This window comes from Typopeltis vanoorti, chromosome 7 (genome assembly GCF_054136105.1).
Source record: "Typopeltis vanoorti isolate ZY-2024b chromosome 7, IOZ_Tvanoo_1.0, whole genome shotgun sequence".
NCBI lineage: Eukaryota > Metazoa > Arthropoda > Arachnida > Uropygi > Thelyphonidae > Typopeltis > Typopeltis vanoorti.
In genome coordinates, this window is record NC_143555.1 from 14,744,553 (window position 1) to 14,771,009 (window position 26,457).

Consider the following 26,457-nt stretch of genomic DNA (forward strand, 5'->3'; position numbering starts at 1 on the left):
CGTAAAATAAGCATTTGCCTTAATACGTACTACTCGTAAACATTCTTTTTTCTTGAAGGACAGGAAATGAGAAGCAACTGCACATTGAGTATACAACTAAAAATGAACGTAAGGTTCTAAATTCCGTCTCTTTAGCCATCTCCTTGTGTCGCTTTCAACGACCACACTGTCACGTTAACGTTATCCAGGGGGAAGCTATGACTGCCTGCTCTTTTAACCAGCAATATGTGTAAATTGGAACCAGTATTAATGTTGATTCTTGCGTATAAAATGTATTGCGACTGATATATAAGAGAATTAAGAAAGATGATTGGTGGGAGGGCTGTTTAGCTACCGTGGTGATTGGCTCTTGTTCTGAGAAAAGACGAAGCGAATTTGAAACCACACGTTTGGCTATATTATACACCTTGACAATAGATGCCTCCACTATACTACAGGGTGTCCCAAAATTCACGCAAGAAGTAATTTTGATAGAAAACAGGTTTTTAATTAAAAATTGTAATTTCTTATTGATTCATAAAGTATACAGTATAGGGTTATGCATGGAATAGCATATCGGGTAAATGGCCTCCACGGCTTTACTGGTACATACGCATTCTTTTGTCGAAATTTTCCATGACCGTTTTGCATAAATGTGGCTGAATTTTGTTGATACAGCGCTCAATTTCCTCCTTCAAGGCGTGGGGTGGTCGTGGGCATAAACCTTAGACTACAACCCCCCCCCCCCCCAAAAGTCCAACGGCGTTAAGTCACATGATCTGGGCGGCCAATTCTGATCACCAAAACGGGAAATGACTCATGCAGTAATTGAATTGTTTTTCGGGCTGTATGGCATGTGGCACCGTCTTGTTGAAACCACATGTCGTCCACATCCATATCTTGCAATTTAGGCACAAAAAAATTGGATTATTATGTCGCACTTCGCCTTAACACAGCGAAACTATCTCGCGGAATTCACAAACTGTTCCATGAGGTTTAGATTAAAGACGTTCTGGACGGTATTGGTCGATTCGATACGCTACATCTGCTTGCCGAATCCAACTGTAGGAATTATCGAACTGTAAAATATCTGGAAATAAGAAAATTACAGTTTGAAAGTTGAAAATGTTATGAACTTCATTATTTTTAAGGCATGAAATTGCTCAGTTTACGAAGACCTAAATTTATATACGACTGCTCCAATGCAACGCTTTAAAAAAGGTTCATAATTTTGCTATACATATTTTACGTGCATTATTAATTTAAAAAAGAAATATAGTAGTGTGTCGACTTGGGATTGAGTTTATAAAATCCGATCCTTGTCACTTAGCATCTTATTTGGCCATTAATTTTTTTTCCGAAATAAATAGCAATTCTCTTTCCACGATTTTTAAGCCTTGCAGAAGGGAGAAAACTTTTCACCAAATGAGTGTCCGTTTGGACAAGAGCCACCAATCTGGTGTTCAATGCTCCTTTTCTCTGGATGAGGAAACTCAGGTGTATGAGGGGTACGCACTGCAACTGATGAAGTCTACACCTCAGTTTAATCAACATCTGTGCTGAGAAGTTGGAAAGAACGGGTGGTAATTCCATTGCACAAGGGTGGTGCAAAGATAGATGTGTTCACCTATCGACCTGTCAATATCGCTGGCGTGGTGGTGGTGAGGATAAGGGAAAAGTTCATTAGGGTTCGCATACAGGAATGGGTTGACAGAATCTATATTTCACCAAGAACAGCATGGTCATGTGTGAGTAGCGACAACATTTTTAATACAGTTGGATTAGACAACAGGAATGGACACACTGCGATACTTTTGGACTCTGCTGAAGCTGTTGTAGGATATGGGATTGCATTATTAATTAAGGAGGGGTAGAGTCTTTGCCCTGGTATATTGGGACCTCATTGTGAGCATTAGTGAGACCTAGCTATCAGAAGCAAACATTAAATAGTATCGACTGTAAAGGATACAGTATTTTTAGAAAGGATAGAGCAGATAAAGGAGGGGACTTGCTGTTAATGGTCTCACATGACTTAAATCCATGCGAGTGTTGAGACCTATAATTGTAATACTGCTACTACTAACTGTATTTCATGTGGCAGTGAGTTTGAATCTAAGAAGATCAATTAGATAGTGGGGTGTTGTTACAGACCTGGTGGATCGGCTGCAAGTGAGAAGAAATGCGTCAAATAGAAAAGATGAGTACGTAAATAAATCATAATGGGAGACTTTAATTATCCAAATATTGACTGGGCAGCAGTAGAATCTCACAAGAGGAATGAAAATGCATTTATTGAACTGTTGTGAGACAACTTCTTCAAGCAACAAGTGACTCCACATGGCAAGCTCACAATACAACCAATGATCTAATTAAGAAGATGCCTAATTGGACTGAAGAACCCTGTACAATCAAAACACCCATTAGGTACAAGAATTTATGGTGTACCAAAAATACATAAGATAGGTATTCCCTTAAGAGCAATCGTGGATGGAAGAGACTCTCCGACCTCTAATTTAGCAAAACATCTCACTAACATGAGATGTTTTGCTAAATTAGATAAATAAATTTTATCTCACAGGAAAAACATCTTTCATCAAGAACAGTACACATTTTATTGAAAAAGTAAAAAATATTTACATTGGACCTTCAGACATCTCAGCAAGTTTGGACGTTATCAACCTGTTTACAAATGTTCCAAGAAGCAAAACTGCGGATCTCCTTTAAGACCTCTTTCCTCCGGACATCGTAGATCTTTATAAACATTGTATAAATAATACTTTTTTCATGTATCAAAACAAATTTTGGGAACAAAAAGAAGCACTGGCTATGGGCTCTTCCCTCTCTCCGGCTTTAGCTAACCTATTTATGGAAAATTTTTAATATGATGCTTTAAACAATTTTCAAAAAACCAAAAATATGGCTACGCTATGTAGACGATATATTCATCATATGGCTAGGAACTACAGATGAACTCGTTGCTTTCAAAGATTACCTGAATAATTTACTAAGAATATAAAATTTACTTAAGAACAAGGGGAACTTCTTTTTCTTGACATCCTATTAGAAGTCAATGAAAAAGATAATAAAATTTCTTTCTCAATATATAGAAAACCTACCAACACAGGAAGAATTCTTAATGCGGCCTCACACCACCACCCTTCGCAAAAAATAGGTTAATAAAAACCCTGAGGGACAGAGCTTATAATATTTCGAGCACAGAGAAATGAAGAATTGGAATATTTAACACAGATAAACAAAAATGGTTATGAACCCAAGACTATGAAAAAAATCCTCCACACACCTCCTACAAGTATCCCACAAAAACGAGACTTTAAAAACGCCATCACGCTTCCACATATCAAGAATGTTACAGACAAGATGACTAAATTACTTAATATAACATCAAAGTAGCCTTTCTGCCACTGGAAAAATTTCAAGATTTCTATATCCCCCGAAATCTCCTCATCATCCTTTAAAAAACCAGGTGTTTATAAAATTTGTTCTTGCGGCATCTGCTATGTAGGACAGACAGGAAGATCTGGGAAAATTCGCATGAACGAACACCAAAAGGATGTACAAAACAGAAGAGAACACAAATCAGGTCTAGCTTTCCACACCACTTCGACCTGCCACAATGTACTCTGGCAGAAAATAAACATGTCGAACATAGAAAAAAACTGTTACATATAAGGAAATTTAAAGAAGCTGCACACATGCTTAAAATACCAACATAATGCAATAAAAATCAAGGATTAATTCTCCACCAAGTTTGGTCAGCTTTAATAAAAAATACCTCAGTCAGACCTCGGACATTATGAACGTGAACAACAGAACGTGGCATCATCCAGCATTGTTTAAACTCAGCACTGCTTTGAATCTGCATTCTGATTTTTAATTTTATAAACAGTCAGACGGCTACAACTGTGTAGTATGAACTGTTAATCTCTTTTTTGTTGTTTTAACTTTAAGTAACCTTTTATCCCTGAAGATGTAAGTCAAACGACCTACTAAACTTGTCGGGTCTTTTATTAATTCATTGTGCTTTATATAGCTTATTAAAAAATGTGGTCCAATTACCGGAATATGCCTTATGAACTTCTAAACCACAGAAACCTTCACTCACAAATATTCACCTAGTTTTCGAGGTGTTACAGATGTATCGATGAGGATGAAAAGGAGAGATTGAGGATTTGTGGACTGTAGTACTAGGAAGTGAAAATGATTTTTTTTTAATTTTATGAACGGAAGGGAGAGGACATCCATTCAAGTTAGGACAATGCCATCAAAAATGGACGGGTTAGATTTTGTCTGAGTGATACTTCATTAGAAATAGCATGCGTTTGCGGGTAGTAAAAATTAATCCGATGAAAAGGTAGGCGAGATATGCAGTTTCACTCGAGGTTTCGGTAGATTGAGGAACAAAATCTTAACGGCCTTGGGACAAAAATGCATCCCACCTAATATGTTTTAACCTAACTGAATGATAAGAGTAACCTTCAAATTTATAATTTTACTTCGGATGGCTATAAAAAAATTACCGCATGAACTTGACGCAGTTACAATTGCAGATCAAAATTATTTCTCGACTCCAGCATATTTAAAAATCAATCTACCTTTATGTAAGAAGATGCATGAAAGAATGGGTATTTCACAGCAATATTAAGAGAGTACCTTAACATCCTAAAAGAGATGGAGTAAGTGGTGGTAGATTATTGCTTAAAGTACACTGCAATTTAATTTAAAACTCCATAAAAACTTACACGATCCAGCTTTTTTGCAGTAATATTCTCCTTTCTCTGGACCGGTAATGCAGTCGTACCGCTTTGTTCCGATTATCTTTTCATTATCGTGGTCGATGTCTTCTTTGAAGAAGAGACCGAATCCGATATCCTTATCGATGGTCTGGAACTCCCAGTAGAGCAGCGTGCCTGGCTCGTCCACAGCCAACAGAACTGGGAAGACAGACCTGTTCGGGACGATGATGTGAGTCATCTCTGGACTGCGGAAGTTCTTCATCTTCACATTCTGGAGGAAAAAACTTTCTGGTATTTTATCTCCTTTTCCCATCTGAGAGAAAGACAGTTGGAATAATCAGTGCAGTGAAAACATTTTGGTTAGTGATGGAATTATCATACCAGTGAATATATGAGACTGTTTAAGTTCTTTCTATTATACAAACTTATTTTTAATGAAAGCAATGCGTACCAACGCAGAGCAGAATGTATCTCCACTGGAATCTAGTCTACTGCCACCAAGATATGCTGGCAATATCTCAGGGTCGATGTCTTCTAGTAGCACTTCTTTGGATTTATCTGGAAATTAGAGAAAAAACTTTAATACCAAACATAGCACTATAGCTTATTAAATACGTGATTATATTGGCTAAAACAATGGAAGGAAGCCTTACAACTCGGAAAACTGGTTGGTTAGGATTTTGTTACGATTCCATTTAATTTGTCTATTCATAAATGGGTGAGTGAAGACCCTCCACTGCTGTCCAGTTCCTCAATTAGTGTGCATCGAATATTACTTCACGTTTCTCATAATCCATTATGGACATAATTTGTGTGGGAATCTTAAATGAAATTCGGGCGATCCACAGTTCACTTGGAAAATACTCAGCCTATACACTAAAGTTACTCGGATGTATTTCGGATTTTTATCTGATGAGAACCAAAGGGCCAGGAATCTTTAGCCAAAAGCACTGATACAATTCGACTTATGGACTTGAATGTGCTTTAAGGTTTTAAAAGTAGTACAACACCAAACCTATCATGCTAAAGATTGATAATGGGTATTATCATTTCCTGAAAACTATACAGCTTAGATATCATTTGATTAAATTAAAATCAATGTAAGCTGTTTCTCCCTAGCAGAAACAAAAACGATCAAGTTGTCATTTTTTTTTTCATATTTTTCCGTATTAACATTTCTGTATCGGTTTAAAGCCCAAAAGGCAATTTCAATCTCTCGTTTAAACAGAAGAAAAAGCATTACATGGAAAATTACACCATTGGTAACAGTATTTCCTCCAAATTAATCGATTATCTGTCAGGAATCCACTATCAATCTTATATGTCTTCTAAGGCAGTGCTTCCCAAACTTATGTAAAGACCCCTTTGGAAAAATTAAAATATTTCACGACCCCCCCATCGAAAAAACAAAAAAATCGTAATACAGACATTATAATATTTATTGAATTTATATTCAAGGTTTTGCGTTTGTAAGCTTTTTTGTGCTTCTTATCAATACCTTTGAAACGAAAGTAATATTAATAAGCATGTATTTACTAATATTCATTAAGCGCCGAAATACGCAGGAAGCAAAATTTGTGAACCAACAGCAATGTGTGATTATTTACATGAAAATATAAAAAATAACAAAAAAAAAATAATAAAAGTTAAATACGTTTCTTTTAAGATAAAAAAAAAACTACTTAGTCTTAAAACATTTTAAACTTTTTGTTTTCATTATTTCACGGCCCCAAGGGCCGCGGCGCAGAGTTTGGGAAGTGCTGTTCTAAGGCACTTCTTACTGTATCAATCTATTTAGACCTTGGCCTTCCCGAGTTTTTTTATTCCTACGATCCCAACAAAAACACTTCGTATGCTATCTTTTCTCTCCTATCCTATTTAAGCTACGATATTATTTGAGTTAGCTTTACTCTCACACATTTTCTCTCAAATTCCTTCTTAATATCCACCTTTTAATAATTCTGCCATCTGTTTTGTTTCTCCAATCTTTTTTAGAACTTATATCTGGGGGTCTTCAGTCTTTGATCAAATGTTTTATTTCTAACCCCGCTCTCGGATCGCTACATACAGCTAGTTGAGTGCTTTGACTAAATTTCTCTCACATTCCACATAAATTTCCTCCGTTGATTTCATTCTGTAGCAGCATCGCTAATTCCTTTATCTGTTTCGTATTTAATTTGCCATCTTCATTAAAAACTGTGCCGAAAGAGCCGAACTGTTTTATTTTTTCATTAGCTTCACCATGAATTATGCAGTGCATCCACTGTAACCAAAAAACTTTCACACGTCCATATATTTAAGTAGCATTCGTGGTCCAGTATCATCCACTCCAGCTGTCTTTTCACATTTCAGGTTTTTGACGACTTTTTCTACCTTAAGTATTGATGTGTATTTCAGATTGCAATCTCCTGGATTTTTTTTTTTTTCATTTTGTAACCTTGCTATCATTCCTTCCCGTGGTTAGGCTCCAGTTTCTATTCTTTGGATCCATGCGCTTACCATTTTTACGGAAATTATCCGCATTGCATTAGGCAGGTTTTCATTGATTTCTATTCAAAATTCTTATTCTGTATCCAAGCAATGTTTTTTTTTTTTTTTTAAGTGCCAGGGTGGCCCAAGGAAAAAAAAAAGCTTATTGAGAATGACTTGAGACTAAAACCTCACTTCATTCACGGCTTACAATGAGAACCGCAGAATTGTCAAAAAATAAAACTATACTAATATGTAGAAAACTTGCCACCTGTGCTAATGGGAATCGTACCGTCTAGCTCCAAGCAAAAGCCATTGAAAGTAACGGCTATCTGCGATTCTACCTCCTCGTCATCCAAATGTTGATATTGCAACATTACCAAAAGATGGCGCCGATCTTCTAACATCATTCTTCTCGTCCAACTCCTACACAGATGAAGACAAAGCACCCCTTCACACGGACCATTGGATTTTAATGTCTTCTAAAGCCTTCCACCATAAAGGTATCGGAAGAATCTTTAACACCTTGCATACAGAATCGTTGGTACACAGAGGTGAAGAGAATGGAAGATGTTCGAAGACATGAGAAGTTAGTCAATTTTCAACTAGCTAACTGAAAAAAATATCTTAAGTACTATTATGATAAATCTTTTCATGGAAGAAAATTTCAGGCTGGTTGTGCACGAGAAATAATGGATCCTGTGATATACTCACCAGACTCAATTCGAAAACCCGAAATCCTGTTTTGAATTTCAAGCCCTTAGTAGTGCTGGCAAAGTCGGATAAAAATTTCAAACTTCTTTAACAGTACTTTTAACACTTAAAATGTAAAATGAGATATCGATGTATGAAGAAAGGACAAACAAAACAAGAAAAAAAAAGGTAATGCTTGAAATGAATGGAACTTTATGGAAAACAAAACCAGCAGAGCCGAGCCATTAACGAAAACAAAACACACTAGATAACGAGATTATGGGAGCAGAAAAGGCAGTCTAGAGAACATATGAATAAACTAAATAATGGCCAAAATAGAATATATTACATAAGCCTACAAAAACCAACTAGACAGGATGTGCCGAAATGCAAAAATAGATTGGCTGAAAGATAAAGTGTGCAAATATACTGGAGTGCATTTACGTCGTGCTACACCTCGCCTCTCACCATGAAAGATTCTCAACACAAAATTTGAAGATATTGATGTTTTGCTCATTTTAATCTAGCATCTGATTCCATCAGAGAAAAACTTATTTCGATATGTAAAAAAAAAAAAACAGACCAAGATGCCAAGATTTCAAGTACCAATTAAAAATACCCTGATAATCATCAAATGGAACTTACGAAATACTCTCAGAGCTCTATAACAATGGCTGAACTGATCTAAATAAACAACTAACCAAACTTTTCAATAATATTCTTTTCACAGGTACTCTCCCAAATGATTGGGAAATGGGAAAGATTTTTTTGCCAATACATAAAGATATGAAAAACATTCTAAGGCCGATTTCCCTTTCTTATAAAATCTTCGTAAAAATAATACAAAACTAGATAATATTATGAACAGCTAATAGAAGAACAAGCTGGCTTAAAAGAGGTCAACATTGACCAAACTACTATCAATACAAGGGCAATAGTCATTTATCTACTAAAAAAACTTGAAATGATATGAGTAGTTATTCAAGGATGCTCACCGTCCCCATGGGATTTTAACATTTTCTTACAAGAAGCACTGCATCCAACAAAAGAGATCAACCACGCCTACACAGACGACGTAGCAATTACAACATAAATCTCCAACTTGGAAAATTCGATAAAAACTGCAAAAATTGTCATATGGATATAAATCCAAATAAAACAACAAAAATAGGAAGATCTTCCCCGCGCCCAGGGGATATGCAGATAATCAGGAAATTATAGAACAAGTTAACGGTTTTAATTATCTAGGAGAATGCTTGACTTCAAATTTAATTGACAGAAATAAAAGAGGTCGAACAATTTTTAAAGAACTATAAATATTCCGAAGCAACAAAATACACGAACAAAAAAAAATATAAAAATGTAGACAGAGGTGAGGAAACTACTTTCAAAATCTCTGGATTGATGATAACCAAACATTGAATTATCGCAATGTTAGAACTGGAAAATAAACTAAAAGATTACAAAATAAATACGGAGCTAAAATGCAGATAATTTAATGAATGGCTATCGAAATTCTTAAGGTTTGGAATTAAAAAAAGAGCTATTTATACTAAATTTATAAACAAAAGGAAATGAAAATGACTGCAACAATTATAGAGCAAGTATTATGAAGGTTATCCCCATGGTGTCAGAAGACACATCGCGAGAGATCTATTATTCACACAACGCTATCATCTTCTTAAACTCATTCACTGACGAAGCATTTACAAGCACCTCTTGCAACCATTCGCAACCTTCCAAACAAAAAAATCTACTTTAACACTCTTACAGTCAGTTTCTGCAGGCGATCCTCTTGTTTTCTCCCTTCCTGCCATGTACAGACAAGTCTTCTGTGTCAATCCTATAAAACCCCTTTTAAAACTTATGCTTCTATCACGTGTTCTCTTTTTCGCCTATTGAAGCACTTTTTAAAGTGCTTTGATATTCGAAAAATTGCACTAATATCATGAGCACCTTTTGAAGTCGTCCCTTCTTTTACTTTCCCCATAGCGAAAGAACTCTTCAGGATTTATTTTGAAGCCTGCGCACACCATCATTCTATTCTCATAGGGAATTTGGCCCCCGGAATTCAGATCTTTGTGCAATAGGCCAGAAGTGGTTTCATTAAAGCTTTTATAAGCAACAATAACCTCTCTCCCTCCCTCCCTCCCTGCTTGTCAGTGTTTCTTCAATAACCACGTAATGTGATGTTTTGGCTTCCTTCCCAATATGGACCTAAACTTCAACTCTCAGTCCTCAATCACCCCCAAGCCTCCTGACCATAAAAGGTCACTCTTCTTTCTTGTGCTCTGTACCGCTCATCATTTTCTTTATATTTCCTCCACAAGTTTCTTTGCAACCCTTACTTAATGATGTTAATCACCCATAATAATACCCACCTGATTTATCCTTCTGACACTGGGTACATAGCGTGATACTGCTTTCTTCAAATACCCCTTGACACCTCCCATGTACCAACATCTCTTCCCTTGAAGTTCCGATGCCATTGCTCAGCTGAAAGCCGACTCAAGCTTGTCATACTCGCCTGCTTTGTAATTCCACATAGATCCGTTAGTAATGGAAAATTCCGCATATCTGGCATTCTTCCGGGTCAAGACTACATGACCACGTAATGTGATCATGTAGTCTTGATCACATTACACTTTCGCCAAGCAGAGGCAGTGTAGCTTCTCAGTTCTTTAAAATTAAATTAGAGGTAAATAAATCTACTAAATTCAGGGCATAAAATATACGCTTATGTTAAAAGAGAAATGAAACAATGTTGTAGAAGGCAAACTACCAGAAGAATAAAATACAGATACGAATTTAAAATATGAGCAGATTTGTGTATATATAGCAAATAAATTAGCAATCAAACATCTATGGATGTACTTCCTCATATACACGTTTAGTATGCAATCTCGAAATAGCACAGCCCATTGGGGACACAAGTAAATCCACAAATAAAAGAAACTATCAGCTACAACAGAAGATGATTTAAAAAAGATTAGTATAATTATTAAATGAAATCTCAGAATACCAATGATATCTAAAGTGAAGAAAAACGATAATGGCTTTCAAAAGAGAAAACACAGCAGTGATACACAAAATATTCAAGGAAATACTTGGTTACTGAAGAATACTTTGATGAGCAGACAAGCAAGTTATTGTTCCTCTGTATCGAGCCTTGATAAGACCCCAGATTTAGCCCCTGGGTTTCTTCTTGATGGGGAGGAGGTGAAGAGGATCCAGAGGTGAGTGACCAAGATGGTTGCTGGTCTATGGAATGAACCTTACGAGAACAGGTTGAAGATCTGTGGGTTACAGAAATTGGTTGATAGGTCGAAAAGGGGTGATATGATTGAGACATTCAAATTACTTAAGGGTTTTTACAAGATTAATTCAGAGGAAAATTTTCAGAAGAGGTCTGGTTGTGGGAGAACTAGGGGACATCCATGGAAACTCAGGAAGAGTGTAGTTAGCAAGGGTGTTAGAATTAGGTTTTTTTTACTTGGAGAGTGGTGAATGAGTGGAATAAGCTGCCAGAGTTTGTTGTGGGTGCCATGACTGTGAATGAATTCAAAGCAAAGTTATGATCGATACTGTGCGAATGTCGAATAGTTGTTCTTGATATGTTTAGGATCTCCCTCGATGAATCTGAGGACTCCTTGGAGTTTCCCGTAATAATAATAGTTTCAGAAACAGAGGTTGTAATTTATCATGTGACAATGAAAGATAAATTTAAATTCTGATATTTTAAAGTCGATGGCATAATAAATATACTGCATTCATCCCTAGCACAAAAATCAGACTAGGAATCAGCCTACATGATGTCGCGTCTAAATTATTTGATCTGGAAACGAACGTAGGTCATAAGAAGGTGAAAAAGGAATACACCAGAAATTATATTTCTCACAAAACAGCTAAAAAAATTTAATAAAAATGAAGAAATTTTCCAACCTCTGATTATAAAAAAGATTCAATTATTACACAAGTAAATATATTTGGAATATAGCCGACCAAATTGTATTCTTATTGGCTTAAATCACAAATAAAATGATTTACAACATGCCAGAATTACGTGCCAGCTAGGACGTCGCCCGACTAAATACGATCCCCGTTATTTTCGCCAGGGGGAAAACCGCGAAAAGTCAGCTCTGGAACAAATCCTCAAAACATCAGGGTTGAAGATCGGTACTATCAACATAAAAAGCCTGAATATCAAAGAAATGGAGCTAGCTGAGGAATTGGATAAGTACAAGATTGACATCAAACAAAAAAAAGACAAACTGGTGAGATCTTTCTTAGGCAATAAATACAAAATGTTATATTCGGGCAATGACAATCAAGGAAAAGAAGGAGTAGCTATACTACTGAACACAAAACACGAAACTAATCTTCTTGAATGGCAGTCAGTCTCAAGTAGATTGATGGGGACAAATCTTAGAATGGGGAACTGGACAATGAGAGACTTATTTGTGCCTATGGTCCCACAGAAAAAAAGAGAAAGCAACTGACAATAAAAAAAGGAAAAGTTGTCCTTGTTGAGGATCTGAATAGCAGAGTAGGATACGATTGTCAGACACAAAAATATTTTGGAAAAATTTGGAGAAAAGAGCAAAGCTAATAATAATGGCAAATATCTGTTGGATTTCTGCTCAGGACATTGACTGGTTATTACTAACACCATGTTCCAACATAAAAATGTGCACAAATTCAGAGGGAGAGAAGAGGCAAGGAATAAGAAAAGTTACATTGACTATGTTATTGTTGATAGTGACGTTTTCTCCCTGGTGCAGGACACTATGTAAAAAAAGTTTTAAAGCGAATAAAGGTTGAGAAACTTCCAGATGTAAACTGCACACCATATATACAAACATTATTCAATAAAAAATGAAAAGAATATGAGAAACGGAATCAAACCTTGGAGATTCAGTGGCAACCCTGAAGAAAACCCTGATTGATTCAGCCAGAGCGGCATGTGGTGAGGTTGTCTGCAAGGATAGAAAAATCAAAACTCCCTGGTGGACACAGGAAGTTAAAGAGGCAGTGAAGGAAAAGAAGAAAGCATATCAAAAGTTCCTGTCAAATAAGTCAGCTCGTGCTCTTAGAGAATACAGAGACAAATGCAGCGGCGGGCTGTGAAGTTTTAACTGGGGGTGCTGCCTATTACAAAATAATTTAAAAAATTCTTTTTTTTCCTAATCAGTAACAAATTTATTATTTATTAATAAATAAAATTATATTTATTTATTAATAAATTGGTTACTAATTAGGGAAAAAAATGTTTTTAAATTATTTTGTATAGGCAGCATCCCCACTTAAAACTTCACGGGCCGCCACTGGACAAATGTAAGAAAGCTGAACACTGTGCAAAACTAGCTAAATAAAAGTCATTTGAAGACTTTGGTAAGAATATAGAAAATAAATATCAAGAAGGTGGTAAAATATTCTGGAGGTTGTTGAAGCTTAAGAATGGAGGAAAGAGTGCTTTAAAGGAATTAGAGATGATAAAGGTGACATGAAAACGGGAGAAAAAGATATCCTTGAAGTATGGAGTAATTACTTTGAAAAACTGCTAAATGAAACAAGCAGTGATGACAGCACCAGTGGCGCACCCAGAGGGGGGGGGATAAGGGGCCCGGGAACCCCCCAAAGAAAAGGAAAAAACACTAGAAAAATTTCCAAAAATCTTTTCCTAATTAAAATTCTTTTTTTTTTATGTATGTTGTGTGCTACTCATGAATTAGCGATCACTGCAGATGCTTAGTTATAGGTCGTATGCGATGTGTAGTGGGTATTCGCAAAACGTCTACTCAACTCGGCCCCTCCCCCCCAAAGGTTAAATCCTGAGCGCGCCACTTGACAGCACAGTGGTAAAAAACACTCAATAAGCATGCAGTCAGGAATACATATCCATACTTGAAGTAGAAAAAAGCGATCAAAGGCTTGAAATGTGGAAAGGCAGCAGGAGTAGATGATATTCGACCAGAAATGCTGAAGTATGGTGGTATAAGAGTCTTACAGTGGCTGCACTGCATAGTTCAGAAAGCCTGGACAGAGGTATGAATTCCGATGATTGGAGTAGAGCTCTCATAGTACCCATATATAAAAAGGGAAATAAAACTGCATGTGAGAATTACAGAGGTATTTCCCTACTGAGTGTTCCTGGTAAGATTTATGCCAAGTATACTTGAGAAACGGTTGATAAGAATTGTGGAAGAAAAACTTAGTGAAGAACAAGCTGGATTCAGGCCAAATAGAAGCTGTCAGGATCAGATTTTCACTTTACAATAGATTGTTATATTCCCGTGATTTCTCAACTAAGAGCTGTGTTTATGTTTTGTCGATCTGGAAAAGGCATATGATAAGGTGCCAAGAGAGAAGCTATTCAATACGCTGCAGTTATATGGTGTGAATGGGGCACTATATCAAGCAATACTTAGTCTTTATTTGAGTTGTAAGTCAGCAGTTAGAATCGAAGGAAGTACAGGAAGATGGTTTAATGTTAAATCTGGTGTGAGACAAGGATGTACATTATCCCCTTTGTTATTCATTATCTATATGGATCACATTATGAAGGAAAGAGGTATTAAACCTGATATCAAAATTGGAGATGTTAATGTCAACTCTTTGCTTGATGCAGATGATGTTATACGTTTAAATAAATCCAGTACAAGTCTGCAAGATTCTCTGACTAAATTGAATAGCTGTTGTAATAGATATGGTATGAAGGTCAGCAATAAAAAGACAAAGACAATGAAAATAGGCAGAATCATTGAAAATGTCAACTGTGTTGTGAATGGAGAACTTGTGGGATATGTAAAACATTTTAGCTGGAAATGGTAGGAAGTCAACTGAGTAAATTCATATGGAATGAGAGAGAAATTAGTCGGAACACTAATTAGCTGTATACAAGACAGTGTTCAAACCAGTTTTAACTTATGGATCTGAGAGCTGGGTTAACCAAAGACCAGAGACTGCAGATATGAGAGTCTTGAGAAAGATTAGAGGCGTGAACAGATGATATCAATCGCAATATCTTATTAGAAACGAGGATATTAGGAAAGAACTTGACATTGTCAGCATCCAGAAATGTGTTAGCAGAGCTAATCTCAGCTGGTATGGTCACTTAAACAGAATGGGCAAGGAAAGATTAGCAAAGCAAGTGTTCTCAGCCAGGTTGGCAGCAAAACGACCCAGAGGAAGACCAAGATGTAGGTGGATTGATACGGTACAAAGTGCCTTAGACGATAGAAATATAAGATCTGATAATGTTGGAGTCTTGACAAGTAACAGACTAATTTGGAGGAAAATTGTAGATAGGAAGTTAGTAATGATGTAAATTTTTCATTTAATACTATCATATCCTGTACACCCCTTGAGGGTACATGGCAGGAATTTAATGATTATAACAAGTAAATATGCATAAAAAGTAAATGGGAAAAGAAGAACTGACGAAAACAGTTGCATGAGGCCATTGGGCAGCATTAAGAAAGACGTTGCTTAAAAGCAGTTACATCAAGGCATGATGGTTGCGCAACCATTTTGAACTTAATATATTGCGAGTGTGGACTTATTGATCGATATGAAATGCGTCTCATCTCGCTAAAGAATGTATTATCGATTACTACTCTGTATATAGTGGGTCGTGCTGCATTTTCATGAAGAAAAAAAAATATCAAGAGACATCCGGGAGGGGGTTATCGAAGGATAACCCCCTCGTTACCCCCACCACCACCATGCACAAAACCTCACTTTGTCTATAAAAGTTGCAGTAAATCCACCTTCGTGACGAACATACAACCGCAGTATGCCATTAAGAGACGACATTATCTTTTCTTGTTTGTTCGTCATGATGGTGGTTCCTAAATAGAATGTATTCATAAAAATTTTCTTACCTGCCGAGTAAAACTGAAACTTCTGAAAAACTGTGCCAGGTATGATCACCTTCAAAATATTGTAGAAGATGCTGTAGGACGAAGGTACTACGGGAGAGAAGAAAAACTCAAATCACTTCAAAGAAACCAAAACTTTTTTTTTGTTCTAAAAAGCTGTAATATAGATTTTTCAGTTAATTAGTAACATTTGTTTCTGTGACCGAAGAAAATATGAAAAAGAAATTTATTGACGATATACTTTCTCAATCGTTTTATTTCCGTACTGGTTGGGATGAAGGACACCAACTAACACCAGTTGTCTGCCTCATTCCCTTCAATCCCTCATTTAGCCGGCGCGAATAAGCATTCAGCTGCAATAAAAGATGAACAAGCAGCTTGCTAAAACTAAAGCTAAAACAAAAAGTTCGAACCCCTTTTAAAGAATAGAAAGGCAGACAATCATCGATAAATCGTTATTCTGCAGTTTGATTTGCAGAACTAAAAATGAACTAGTTTATTGAAACAATCGAAGAGAAAACAATTGTGTTTAGAAACGTAATATGGGAATAATTATATGAAATAATTTAATCTTCCTTTCTAGTAACAGGCCTAGTGGCCTGTTACGGTCTCTTCCCATCTTTACAAAGATGGGCATTCAATCAACAAATCGAACACGAACCGAAATCGGGATCTTTGACTATATCTTCCGCTTAGTGATCGTAGAAGTATTTTCTTTACTCTTGAGTGAGCTGGAAACTGGACAGATTCGCAGAAGATGGTACGATCTCAAGTGCATTAAATCTACATGTCCTGGGAGCTACAACCTACTACGCGCGTCTCTCCTGGTGGCGGATGAACGGAGTCCTTGACATGGAACTTTGTCTCTTAGGGCTGCTCCGAATATACTGGAGCCTTGCACCACGTCGCCCCAGTGCCTGGGGGATATAGCTGGGTCACCCCATTTCTGGGGGATTTAAATTGAGTAATCTGGTCCTCCTGGTTGGAGGACCAGATTTCTGAATTTAAATTAGAGATTGTGCAAAGGGCTGACAATCCATTCTCAGAAAAATACTTAACGTCTCAAACCGGAAAGAACGAATGGGTAAGAGAAACGAACATATATATAGTACACACACTGAACGGAAAGTTTTAGATTCAGATAGATAGGAGGTATTAATACGTAAGGTTAATACCTCCAGGAGACTCATCAAGGGATGGCACCTACTCTATAACTCTCCGTCTCCACCACTCCAACTATCTTCATCTACACCAACGCTATCTACCACCACTAATATTTTCACAGATAATCACAAACATCCATGCCCACAGTGGGATTCAAACCTGCAGCCTTTTGGCTGGAGAGCAGATAGGCTAACCACTCGGCCAACCACGCTCAAGATGATAATACAGGATTGTCTGGTCAAAATTAAAAATAGGTGCTGATCCTTGCAGAAAGAAATGGAAGAGCACTAAAGTTTAGCTTGCAGAAGTTAAGACGAAGTTAAAACAAAACATGTAAAAAGAAGTTGGATTCTGAAGATTGCAAAATAAACTCGGGGATGCGAAAATTACAAAAGAAAAAGAGGTTGTGATGAAGAATGCGATCAAGCAAATTGCTAGTAATAAATCTTACAAGAACATAATTAAGCAAATTAAAAACGAGGATATGTCTTGGCAAGATAGACGTACAATTGGACAAGGAAACATGAAAAAATAAGCAGATGGAGGAATATTTTCATGATTATTACTGCATCTCAAAATTATAAAATGAAATCACCAGAAATAAAAAAAAATCCTATATCGTTGCTAAAAACAGGAGGAACGAAACTAGAAGACAAGATACCAAAGTTGTCTTAACTACATAGAAGAAAAAGCAAATGCCCAAAAGAATGGGGAAAGAGTGATCTGACCAATAGAAAAAAATAAGATTGAAAAGTTTGTACAAATTACAGGAGGTGTGTATAATGATGTAAAAATAATTGATACCAGGCGGAATCAGCAAATTGACAATACAAGTGTGAGAACTGGGAACCTTCAAAACATATGAAAGCATGAATAGAGAAAATACTTAGATGCTACACTTTGAACTACCAAATTAAATGTAAAATTCATAAGGACAGATTAAAATATATAATGATTTATTAAAAGATCCCTTTCCAATAATTCAATGATTAAACAAAGAGATATCTATCATTTTTCTAACTTAAGTGCGGGTGGAATGTATTATCCGATCATTGCCAGTAGCAAGAAACATTTGGAACTAGAAAAATTATCACAAAAGATAACGCTAAAAATCAAGCAAAACATAATGATGGGATTTTATGCCAACTGAGGCGTCTCCCTGTTAAACAATGCCCCCGTTATTTTCGTCAGGGAACCAGATGAATAGCGAAAAGTCAGCTACTGGAACCAACGCCAACTCAACAGAGCTCAAGGTTGGTACTATCAACGTAATTAGCATCAATGGAACCAGGGAAACACTCGATGAGTACCAGATAGACATAATAGGAGTGATTGAAACAAAAGTGACAAAAACTGGTGAGATCTTTCTAAGAAAGAAATACAAAGTTCGATAAAGAGCCAAGAGGCCATTTTTTTTCCGGCGGCGTAAATTAAGTTAAGGGGATAAATCCCTCATTATTGTAAAGTCGGATCTCTTATATTTCGATCTTCGAGATTCGTATCCGGCTTTAAAATAATGGGGATTTATTATCCCCTTAACTTAGAAATACAAAATGTTATATTCAGACAATTACAGTCAAGGAAAACAGGGAGTAGCTACAGGATTCAACACTAAATGCCAGAATAATCTTCTTGAGATGGCAGGTAATATCAAGTAGAGTGATGTGGGCTTATCACAGAATGGAAAACTGAAAAATGAGACTTATTTGTGCTTGTGGATCCACAGAAGGGCCTAACGAAGAAATGGGCGAATTTTTCGAGTTCTAGATGATTGGAGTAGAGCTCTCAACACTCTGACCAGGCTTTCTGAATTATGTATGTGTAGCCTATGAAACTTCTATACCACCGTCGTTTAACATTTATGATCGAATATCATCTACTCAAGCTGCCTTTCCACATTTCTGGTTCGTGATAGCTACTTCAAGTACAAACATGTATTCCAGATGCCATTCCTGTTATGTTTTTCTACCAACATGCTGTCGTTTTCTGTTTCATTTAGCAATATTTCAAACTATCCATCTATAAAAGAAATAATGATAAAGCTAAATGTGAGAATTAGAGAAATTTCTCTACTGAGTGTTCCTGGTAAGAGTTATGCAAGTATTCTTGAGAAAAAATGTGCAGAAGCTTGGAGAAGAATAAGCTGGATTCAGGCCAAAAAAGGTTATCAGGATCAGATTTTCACTTTAAGATGAATAGTTGAGAAATAGGAATATAACAAGGATCTGTACTTAAGTTTGTAGAAGTGGAAATGGCATATGACAAGGTGCTCAGTGGGAGAGCTTTTTAAAAAAATGTTCCAGTTATATGGTGTAAATGGGACATTATATCAAGCAATACATACTCTATTTTAACTGTAAGTCAGTAGTTAGAATTGGAGGTATAGGAAGGTGGTTTGACATTAAGTTAGCTATGCGACAAGAGTGTACATTATCTGCACTGTTATTCGTCATGAAGGAAATAGGTAACATTAAGTAAAGCGATATTAAACCTGCTATAAAAAAACGGAGATGTTATATATCTAAATATATCCAGGAAAAGTTTGCAGGATTCCCTGATCAAATTGAATAACTGCTGTAATACATTTGGTATGAAAATCAGCATTAAAAAGACAATGAAAATAGGCAGGAACGTTGAAAATATCAACCAAATCCTGAATGGAAAACCTGTGGAACAAGTAAAACATTTCAGCTACTTAGGCACGATTTTTACTGAAGATGGTAAATTAAATATAGAAATAGACAACAGAATCAGCAAAGCTGGTATGGTGGGAAGTCAATTGAATAAGTTCATATGGAATAAGAGAGAAATTAGTCGGAACTCTAAATTAGCTGTATACAAGACAGTGTTCAAACCAGTTTTAACTTATGGATCTGAGAGCTGGGTCAGAAGTAAAACACTTGACCAAAGACGAGACCGCAGATATGAGAGTCCTGAGAAAGATCGGGGATGTGAATAGATGGCATCAATGGCAATATCATATTAAAAACGAGGATATTAGGAATGCGTTAGCAGAGCTAATCTCAGCTGGTATGGTCACTTAAACAGAATGGGCACGGAAAGATTAGCAAAACAAGTGTTCTCTGCCAGGTTTGACAGAAAAAAAGACCCAAAGGAAGACCAAGATATAGGTGGATTGATAAGGTACAAAGTGCCTTAGACGATAATATAAGATCTGATAGTAGTAGTGGAATGTTGAGAGATAACAGGCTGATCTGCAGGAAAATTGTTGATAGGAAGTTAGTAATGATGTAACTTTTCATGTTGTACTATCATAAGATCCTGCACATACCCTGAGGATATATGTCAACAATTTGATGATAAAATAACGATTAATACCAGGCAGAATCAGAAATTGATAATTCAAGTGTGAAAACCTTGGAACAGAAAAAGTGGAGCAATTGAAATATTTAGGAGCAAATCAACCAAATGAGATGTTAGAAATCCAAAATTGAATTTATTTAGCGTATGATGATAAAACCGCTTAGAGGTCCTTACGGAAGGGATGGAACCATCTCGTGAAACAAATCTATAAGTTCCGATGTATTTGTTTGTAAACTGCGTAGGGGAAAAATCAAAGGAAATCCTTTTACCCTCCGTATGAGAGCTAACTCACTACTTGATTGTAAACACCTAATATAACATCCTCTCGTGATAGAAAGAATTGGGCATCTTCAACCAAACAGCTCGTCTAAACCAAAGAAGCTAAGGATCCTCTGCAGAATCGAATAAACAGGAGTAACCAGGCAGTCATTTTATTCTTTGTATATATTCAGCTCAAAATATATCCATTGAAAGAACAAACCAGGAACAAGACGGATAAGTGCCATTAGACAAGATATATTGTAAGTGCCCAAATTGGGAAAGTATGGCCGTGGAGGTAGGTTCGTTTGAAGGCAACAAAATCCAGCAGGCCAAGCCTCGAGTGGGATTGTACAGCCATAGGACGAGCTATTCACATATGAGTATTTCCTAAAAAGGAATCTATTGGCTATTATGTTATATGGACAAAGTGGTCCAATATTTTAATAGTATGTCATGGCAAAGTTCTGATATTGTCTTGGTAACTTTTCTGGACCCTCTTCAATGTTTTCACATCACAATACAAACCACGTGACCAGATATGAGCACAATAGTCCAAGTGTGGTCTGACCAGTGCTTTATATTGTGGCACAACTACCTCCTTACGTGTTAGTGTTTATTATCATAGCAGCACTACAATGTGCAGACTTTGCAACACTAGCAATATGCCCTCTAAACTTTAGTCTGCTGTCAACAATCACTATCAAATCTCTAATCTCATCCACTTCCTCCAGTACAGCACCATCGATATAGTACACAGCCTTATATTTCTGCACTCCAAAATGAAATACCTTGGACTTGCTGGTATTGTTCAGGAGCCAGTCTCCGGTTCATCTAAATCAATATGATATCTATTTCTATCCTCCGCAGCTTGTACCCCAACTAATTAATATTAAAACTATAGCCTCACTCCTTTGTCCAAGTTGAAAGTCCATTCAAATCTTCCTGAAGGTAATTAACATCAGCACTGGTACTTATAATTCTTCCTAATTTTGCAACAAACAACTGAAGATCCCCAGTCACTCCACATGATATATTGTTTACAAACAAGTTAAACAGCAGGGACCCAAGAACAGAACCCTGGGGCACCATTGGTTACTCTTCACTTTTCAGACCCTGCTCCATCATACGCAACTTGCTGGTATTGTTCAGAGAGCCAATCTCCGATCCATCTAACCAATATGCTATCTATTCGAATCCTCTGCAGCTTGTTAACCCAACTTATGTGGTATATCATAGGATTTTGCAAAGTCTAAGAATTATCACTGCACATGATGCTCCCTTATAAAATGCAAGTAAATCCTCCCAATCCAGTATTCTATTCTTCTCTCTCTAAAATCTTGACTATAACTGCAGTTATACAGACTGCTCTATAACTAGATACTTGTGTCCTAGAACCATGCTTATGGAGTGGTATTATTTTGCCTTCTTTCCACTCCTTAGGAACCCCACACACTTCAAGACTTTCATTAAACCAGGGGTTCAAGGGGTGCACATTCCCTAAGTGATATGTCATCTGTTCCCACAGCTTTATTCAACCTCTAACCCAAACATCTGATACACCTCTGATTCTTTCACTTCCAATTCTAATACTTGTTTCCTATATATTGCACGGAATCATGTACACCAGTATGATATACCCTGAAAAAGTGCTCGTTCAATAATTGCAATCCCTTGCAGCTGTTAGTCGGCTGCCATGACTATCCACTTCGTGGAATTTTAGGAGAGAGAAGTATCTTTAAGCAGCACGTGATTGAAGCAACTAGAGGCTTTAAATGTTTTGGATTTGGTGATAACTTCACGAGATGTTGTTAATGAGCGTGTTGACATTGCTGCCAGTTGGTGAGAGTGATCATGAGGTAATTGTTTAGGAAGTGATGAAACAAGAAAATATCACTGCCAAAAATTGATACATGTGGAAGTATAAAGCAGGTGATTATAGGAAGCTCTGTAATCAGTTAGCATCAGTACGTTGGGTAGATAAACTGAACGGAAAAGATGCTGACAATTCATGGAAACTCACAAGGCAGTATCTGACAAAAGCAGTGTATGACTGCATACCTAAGGTTAAGGAGGAAAGAGTAGGAGTGAAATGAATGGATAGTGAAATCAAGCAAGCTGTGCTGGAAAATAAAATGCAATGGAGGAGTTATAAGACCGTTGATGGATCCATTAAGAGTGTAAAGTGCAGGCTAGAAAGGTGATGAACATGGTAAAGAAAGAAAAGGTGCAGAATGAGAGGAGATTGGCTGCTCACGCCAAGATTAATTTAAGGGAATTTTTTTTGCTGCATGGCAAACAACAGGAATAATAATTATTATTATTATTCCAGGCAACTCCAAGGAGTCGACAGACTCATCGAGGGAGGCCCTAACATCATGTCAAGAACAACTATTCGACATTCACACAGTATCTATCATACCTTGCCTTGACCTCATTCACGGTCGTAGCACCCACCACAAACTCTGGCAGCTTATTCCACTCGTTCACCACTCTCCAAGTAAAAAACCTAGCTCTAACACCCTTGTTAACCACATTCTTGCCCAGCTTCCATGCATGGCCCCTAGTCCTCGCACCACCAGTCCTATTTTCAAAAATATCTTCTGGATTAATCTTGGCCTGAGCAGCCAATCTCCTCTCATACTGCACCCGGATGATATATTCTTGCAAAGTGCTCACTCAGTAACTTAACTATATCAACTGATTCTGTTACCTCCCTACCATCAGCATTCTTTAAAATCATTTTTAAATATACATTTAAAAGCCTCTAGTTGCTTCAATCACGTGCTGCTTAAAGATACTTCTCTCTCTCCGAAATTCCACGAATTCGCTCTTCTTGTTCCCATACACTCTCTCCTCCTTCCAGCCTATATTGTTGTAATTGAAGTCTCCCATCAGGATCGTCTTTTTACATGCCCAACTAATTTGCCTAAGCATTTTACAATCAGTATTGCTGGCCTATAACAGCATCCTATCAGACATGCGTACCTGTTAATTTGAACTTCACACCATACAGATTCAAAATCTGTGCATGCACTATCAAACTTCCACACTTTGTGGACACAATTCATCCCCGATCATTAACAGCACTTCCCCCTCTTTTCACTTTCCTCTCCTGTAGTATCGTTCCATTCACATCCTCTTCAGAATTAAGTTTGACTTATACCAATTATCTTTCAGCATATCGTCAAAATCAATGCTACAAACTCAGATTTCTTATTTCGAATCCTTCTTACATTTGTGTACAAGCAATCCTTATGTCATTTCCTATATGTGATATCATGTCAAAAGAAGAATCGTTGTAAACTTTTGTCGTAACTGACAGTTTTTGAGGCTTTGAAACAAATGCAAAAACACAGCGTGGTTATATTTGTGTCTGAATAGCTTCTGTAAATGCGACAAAACAAACGAGTCTCCATCTACCTTTGTTTAATAATGAATAGAACTTGCGCGGAAGACAGAAATTTGATTTCTTTAACTGCATCACTCAGACTTCTACCATTGAAGACCTGATGAAGCAGGTCTTCATCGCCATCCACCGCTTAAGGTGAACAGCATCAGATTTTGCGTTTTGATTGTGTGTTTACAGTGGAGGGGATCTATCCGCACTTGTGCTACGATTGTTTACAGCATTCTTTTACAGAAAATGGAAAAAAACAAAACGAAACGGTATGCACAAAGATCTATTGACGAAACTCTTCAGTAGATCCTTCTGACAGTTTGACAAGAAAAGATCATGGAAGTTGATCTGAAGTAAACTGTTTAATATGTACTCATGAGCACGACAATCATGGCACGTGCAGGGTTGGTCAAGTAATACCTGAAAGACGCAACTTCAGCAATCTTCGCTTGTTAAGATTTGGAGAATTCATCGGGGAAAGCATTTGGTAGTTTTCTTACAACACAAATTTCTTCAATGATAAACCACAAATTAATCAAGGGATTCTTCATCGTAGACTTACCATTTACACAATAAACTTTCTTGAGAGTTTCAGGGTAATTGGCCTCGTAAATTTTGGCTAGTTCGTAAAGAAGTTCAACAGCTAGGAAACAGAAAAACACCTGGAATTAAGATTCATTAAAAAACAGATCTCAAAATTCAAAAGCAAATCTCACATCTGATCGCAGACGAATTAAACGCCTGCTCGTTATTACTGGAATCAAAATATTGCCATTCATTTATTCTTACCTTGTTTCCTACACCAGTCTAATACATAAATGTCTGTATGATCCAAAATGTACGAGTGTTTGTCCACTAATTTTCCATACTGGAACAAAAAAGTGAAAACCATTACTCAAACGAACATTTAATTATGTTAGTTTAGCATAAATTTAAATAAAAATTCTTGTTATTTATGGGCAAGCATCGGAATAAGTATGGTATGAACATGATTTCTCTCTCCTGACCTGCAAAAACAATTTCTTAATGTCTTTAATGCTAGCGATTAATAAAACTCGATGCGAGACCACCGATGTCTTATTGGAGTGTTGATAAAATCCCGGTGCTTCTAAAACTGGATTTCTCCATCCTCACGGCACCAACACATTGCACATTTAATATATTCTGGTTGAAATTCCATTAAAAAAAAAAAAGATGGAGTTAGTTTATATTTAAATACAACTGAACGTAGTTTTAATCTTGCACACAATCTTCGAGAATCAATAAAAATGTATAAATTTTATTTATGAAACAATTAAAAATATTGAAGTTACTCAGACTCAGCTACAGCCAGTTTCAATTAAAAATATGAATTGATCCTCACCTAGGCTAGCCATCTAGTATACCTAATGAGCGCTCCCGATGTTTGGAAACTGGCTACATTTCGGAAAGTAAACTCGAATAAAGTGAAACCATGGTTCAACATTACACCTGTGTACGAAAAGAAATACAAAACAGATTGATGGAATGTTTAGTCCGGTATTTTGATTTAGGCTTCAGACAGCATGAACTTTAAAACTAAAAGAATTAGTTTATTCGATGATCAAATAATGCTCCACATCAAAATGGAAATATTTCTTATAATAATGAAGTTAATTTGATGTATTATTTGCTTTTAAAGTTTCGAAAATGCCGTTAAGACTTCCAACAAGGAAACCATATTCGTTTTAATTTTTTGTTTATGAGACTCATCTAAGGACGGCCGAGAATTTGATGCCATCCTGAGGAATTCTCATCTTTAGAATTTCAGGAAGCTAGTTTTATATTTGAATATGTTGATCAAATGCCTTTCCTCAGTCGACGCACCTTGTGCTACTTCAGAAAGCAAGTCTTCGTATGCATGTGGAGAAATCCGATGGGTCATTTACCTTAGTTTCTTGAGATTAAGCCATCTGGCCAGGTTCGTTTTATTTCTCTTCAAAAGTTTTTTTTCGTTTGTTTCTGTAATGTTCCGACTTCGCAGAAGTCGACACCTTCATCCATGGTTCTGCAACTGTTCCTAAACATGTACACAGAATATTTCCGTCTATACAGACCGTCTTTAGTACGAATTCAATAAATGTTTCTTCTACTTACCAGAAGATATTTTTCTGACGTGATCGGGGACCGAATACAGAAGATAGGAATAAAGATTTGACATTCCATTTAACATGTAAAAGAAAACTGAAAATTGGGTAAAGACCGAGTACTTATACTAAGAATTTGGAGAGTTAAGGTAACAGACATATGGGATACGATATGACAAGCATATGATTGGTAGGTGAAGCCATCAATAGATGGTCTCCTCAATCCACTGACTTCAGGTGGGACCCATCAACAAAGGAATAACGCGTTATTGAGCTACAGAAGGAATTACGGACAGATGATAGCTAATTTCTAGATAATCTCCAAAGATACAGTCATTTTGTCTGACCATTCGGCACAGAAAAAGCGCATACTCCTCCAAACCTGAGTTCATGGTCATTGCATACACCAATAGCAAAACAAAATGGAGGTT

At 36.7% G+C, this 26,457-nt stretch overlaps 1 protein-coding gene across 1 annotated transcript in view; it reads right to left on the bottom strand.

Annotated features, from left to right (window-relative positions):
- Positions 1-980: 980 nt before the first annotated feature.
- Positions 981-26,457, bottom strand: part of LOC150104499 (SEC14-like protein 2) — an 82,666-nt gene continuing 57,189 nt past the window's right edge. The window contains exons 16-21 of the mRNA XM_090395566.1: positions 24,711-24,789; positions 24,484-24,564; positions 15,779-15,865; positions 5,185-5,291; positions 4,740-5,046; positions 981-1,069 (exon numbers count right to left, since the gene is read on the bottom strand). Coding sequence (XP_090251692.1) covers positions 981-1,069; positions 4,740-5,046; positions 5,185-5,291; positions 15,779-15,865; positions 24,484-24,564; positions 24,711-24,789 — 750 coding nt within the window. The remainder of the gene's footprint in view (positions 1,070-4,739; positions 5,047-5,184; positions 5,292-15,778; positions 15,866-24,483; positions 24,565-24,710; positions 24,790-26,457) is intronic.